Source organism: Ananas comosus, unplaced genomic scaffold, assembly GCF_001540865.1.
Source record: "Ananas comosus cultivar F153 unplaced genomic scaffold, ASM154086v1, whole genome shotgun sequence".
NCBI lineage: Eukaryota > Viridiplantae > Streptophyta > Magnoliopsida > Poales > Bromeliaceae > Ananas > Ananas comosus.
Genome location: NW_017890977.1, coordinates 10721 through 14408, shown reverse-complemented (window position 1 = coordinate 14408; position 3688 = coordinate 10721). Strand labels below are relative to the sequence as shown.

At 48.3% G+C, this 3688-nt stretch overlaps 1 protein-coding gene across 1 annotated transcript; it reads right to left on the bottom strand.

Annotated features, from left to right (window-relative positions):
• On the bottom strand, positions 1 to 573 carry LOC109704499 (spidroin-1-like). The gene has a single exon (XM_020225244.1). The coding sequence runs from the start codon at positions 571 to 573 to the stop codon at positions 1 to 3; it is 573 nt and encodes a 190-aa protein (XP_020080833.1).
• Between the last annotated feature and the right edge of the window lie 3115 nt (positions 574 to 3688).

Below are 3688 nucleotides of genomic sequence, written 5' to 3'. Positions count from 1 at the left end.
CTAACCCCAGCCGCCCCTGCCATCCCAGCACCTCCCTGCCTTGCCGTGCTCGCATTCCGGCCGCCCCCGAGCGTCGCCGAGGCCGCGAAAGAGGCTCAGCAGCCAGCCGGTCTGCCCAGACCCGAGCCAGGCCGAGTCAGGCTTGCGGGGCGCTTTGGACGCACTTCCCCTGCGGCCAAGCCCCCCTGTCGACCCCGGCGACCTCCAGCAACCCGGCGCGCGCGTCCCCGGCCGTCCCCGCGCCCCGCCGGCCGCCGCCAAGGTCTCCCGCCGCCGCTCGGGTCCTGTGCGGGCCGACCTTGGAGCCGCGCCACTCCCGTGCACTGCCGTTGCCCTCTGAGGTGAGCACCACCTCCCCCTTGGTCCCAGGCACCGGATCATCGCCGCCCCGACCTCCCCCGGTCGCCGCCTCGCCGCCGGCAAGCTCCAGCCCGAGAGGAAGTGCGCGGGCCCGATCTCCGCCGCCGCGCCACCAGCTGCTGCCCGCCGCCGTCCAGCACCTCCCCCGGACCTCCCCGACCTGTTGCTCCCATCACCGGCCGGAGCGCCCGCCGCCCGATCGCCGGCGGCCATCCCTAGCTCCCACAGCCCCGGTGAGTAGTTTATTTTGGTTCCAGCACTGCTGTTTTGCGTTCCGGTCACTTTTTCGGTGATCCGACGACTCCCTGGCACCTCGGGAGGTGAGCACGGTGATCGTGGGCTCGTGCTGAACATGATGCTCATCTCCACTTAGGTTAACGGTGCCCTGGTTAGTGAGAAAAGGCTGTTTTCCACAATATGCGCACTGATTGGCTGAGGTTCGCGTCGCTCGTGCGCACGTGGTTGCTGCCGGCAGTGCTCCGAAAGGTGAGCACGGCCTCAGGCATGCTGAAACCTTGCAGCAAGTGCGATGGCAACCTCCATAGATCCCTAGTTTGCTGGTACGACCCGTTAGAGCCATGAAATCACATAAAATAATGTGATTTCATGGGCCATTAGGGATCCTTTTGCATTTCGCTTCGTCGTGGCTGCTGTTGGCAGCAGGTTAAGGCTTAAGATAACTTCTGGACTGATCGTCCAAGGCCCCAAGCCCTTGCGGAAATCAAATCGCCATTTCCGGAGCGTTTTTCGACGAAATCCGCCGATAAAACGTGTTTTCGACTTGGAATTCATCCGACGGTGCCTCGTGGTTAATTGTAGCGTCGCTGAGCCTTGTTGGCTGGTCACCCGCGTCTTCTCGAGGGTTCGGAAACGACGGGTGAGCGACAGTGGAGTTTCGGTACGGTTTCCGGGACTTCCGGCTGGTTCGGTAGTTGCGTTTGAGAAACCGATTTTCGGGGGGTTATGATTTTGGGATTTGTGTGAGAATGGTCGTGTTATTGTGTTTGTGGGTTAGACTCTAACCCGGTGGACCCTTCGTAGGTCCGGTCGCTTCGTCTCCGCCTTCGTGAGACCGTTTCAGCTTTATACAGGTGGGTACTTCGATCCGAAGTCGGTACAGTGGTGCACGCTCGGTGATGTCTTCCTTAACCCTATCTTTTACATCGTTTAGTCATATTGCTTACTCTTTACGTTTTGAGCCTTGCACCATACTGTCTTTATTTACTCTGCCCGGTTGTCCTATGCGTAGTATTCTATGTAGGGGTATAGTAGATGCCATTAGTATATACTATACATGTGACCTGATTGGTCGGTTCTCCTGTTGCATCGGTGACCTGTTTGGTCGTTCGTTACCTTACGTACTTTGACCTATCTCGGTCGGTTCACATTACTTGATGACCTATACGGTCGGTGTCGGCTGATTGCCGACGGTTGGCTATTGAGCATATCAACATCGATCGTCACCACTCGTTCGCATTTCACGAACACCAGCGGTCTGATCCACCGCAGGGGGTGTTCTTTTTCGGAAAAGTGGTTAGGTTTGCCCACCCGTGAGCTCAGAGGTTACGACTGGGTATATGCAGGTTGAGTGATTGTGGCATTAGCCTGAGGTCTCCGGACCAACAAGGCAGGTTTAGATTGGGTATCCTTGGACTATCCACCAGTTGATGCATACATACAGTAGCAGTAGTTCATTACTTGTACATCAGTTCCTTGTACTTTCTGTTCTTATATCATAGTAGCTACTGTAGTTGTTTACCTTTACTGTTGTTTAGCCTCCTTTGCTGGTGCGTACCCTCGCCCTTGTCGGCTTGCGGTACCCACTGGGAGGGGAGATATGTTTACATGTTCTCACCCCCTGCCCCCATTACAGGTGACGTCGCAGGTCCGAGTGGGACAGCAGGTGAGGAGCGAGTCTAGCGCGCGTTAGAGCTCCGTCCCGTTTGGTTATCTCTTTTCCCTTGCTTGAATAAATAGTAAACTTACATTACGGTTCAGTTTCATTCTGTACTTGAGAAATTGGTTTTCGCTGGCTTTACGTATTGTGATAAAAAGAGATTTTTGGGCTTTTCAAAGTAAAATGATTTTCTACCCCTCGTGGTAGCGCTTGTTTTAAAAAAAAAAAGAAAAGAATTTTCATATGCGATACAGTTTTCTACCCCTCGTGGTAGCGTTTTAAAAGATAATGGTTTCCGCGTGGGAAACAGTTTTAAAAGGAGCTTTCAATGGATTTCTGAGACTTAGTATTTCAAAACTTGTTTCCGGGTAGGAAACGTCTCAAATGATAGATTTGGATTTATGTTTAAAACTATGTATACCGTCGTGTTGTGAATGGTGAATATATGGACGTCTGTATGTGCGGTTGAGGTTGTATGTTCATATGGTTGTGGTTGTATTCTGGTTGTACTCTGGTTGTATAATTGTATATGTGCGACGCCGTGCAGATACAGGGGAGACTCTGTTCGTGTGAACAGTGGATTCCCTGTATTTGTGGCGGATCTGACATACTCTGGGGTCAGGTGTTTCAAAAAAAAAAAAAAAATTTTAGTCGTTTCCGCTGTTTTTCCAAAATAAAAAGGGACCCCGGGGCGTGACAATCATTAAAAATAAATGGATGACAATAAAATTTGTTTGTTATTAATAGCATTCATTTATTAAACACATAATTCAAATTTGTGCAATTTTGAGCCAAATACGAGCGACCTGTGACCCTAGTTAGTAAATTCGCGAATTATTCGCTAATTATTCGTGAATTATTGAAAATCCGAATTAAACAGTTCGTTTATGAATTTTTTCCAAAGAAAGAGAGAATTATTCACGAATTTTTAGGCCAGCCAAATTATTCGCAAATTATTGCCGAATTATTGAAAATATGAATAAAAAATTATAATTTTATTTTTAAATATAAATTATCTTATATTTTATATCTTATATTTTATATTTTATACCGAATCCGTTTTTAAATCAAATTTTTCAATGAATTTAAAAATTAAAAAATAAATTTTATGCGTATAATATTTGTACCGAATTTTTGCCGAATCTGAATTAACTATGCCTATGACTGATAGACTGTAAGGACTGAGATTTTTTTTACAGTGCAACTAAACTCTCTGTTGATGATGTTTATGTGTGTAATTTAATTACATAAGCACTCGTCAAGTTTCAGGAGAAAATGAGCTAGAATGGAGAAGTTACGCGATTATTAGTTTTCACTTAAGTGAATAGTAACTCCGGTTTTCCGGAGAAGCCACGGAGTAGAGCTGGCTTTCGGCGCGTATCGGACTCCGTTCATAGCGATCCAATAGCTCGTTTTGAACGGTTCAGCTAT

Bases quoted from the DNA above. Each gene is read 5' to 3' on its own strand.
- LOC109704499 (XM_020225244.1), bottom strand. From the start codon at position 573: ATGGCCGCCGGCGATCGGGCGGCGGGCGCTCCGGCCGGTGATGGGAGC.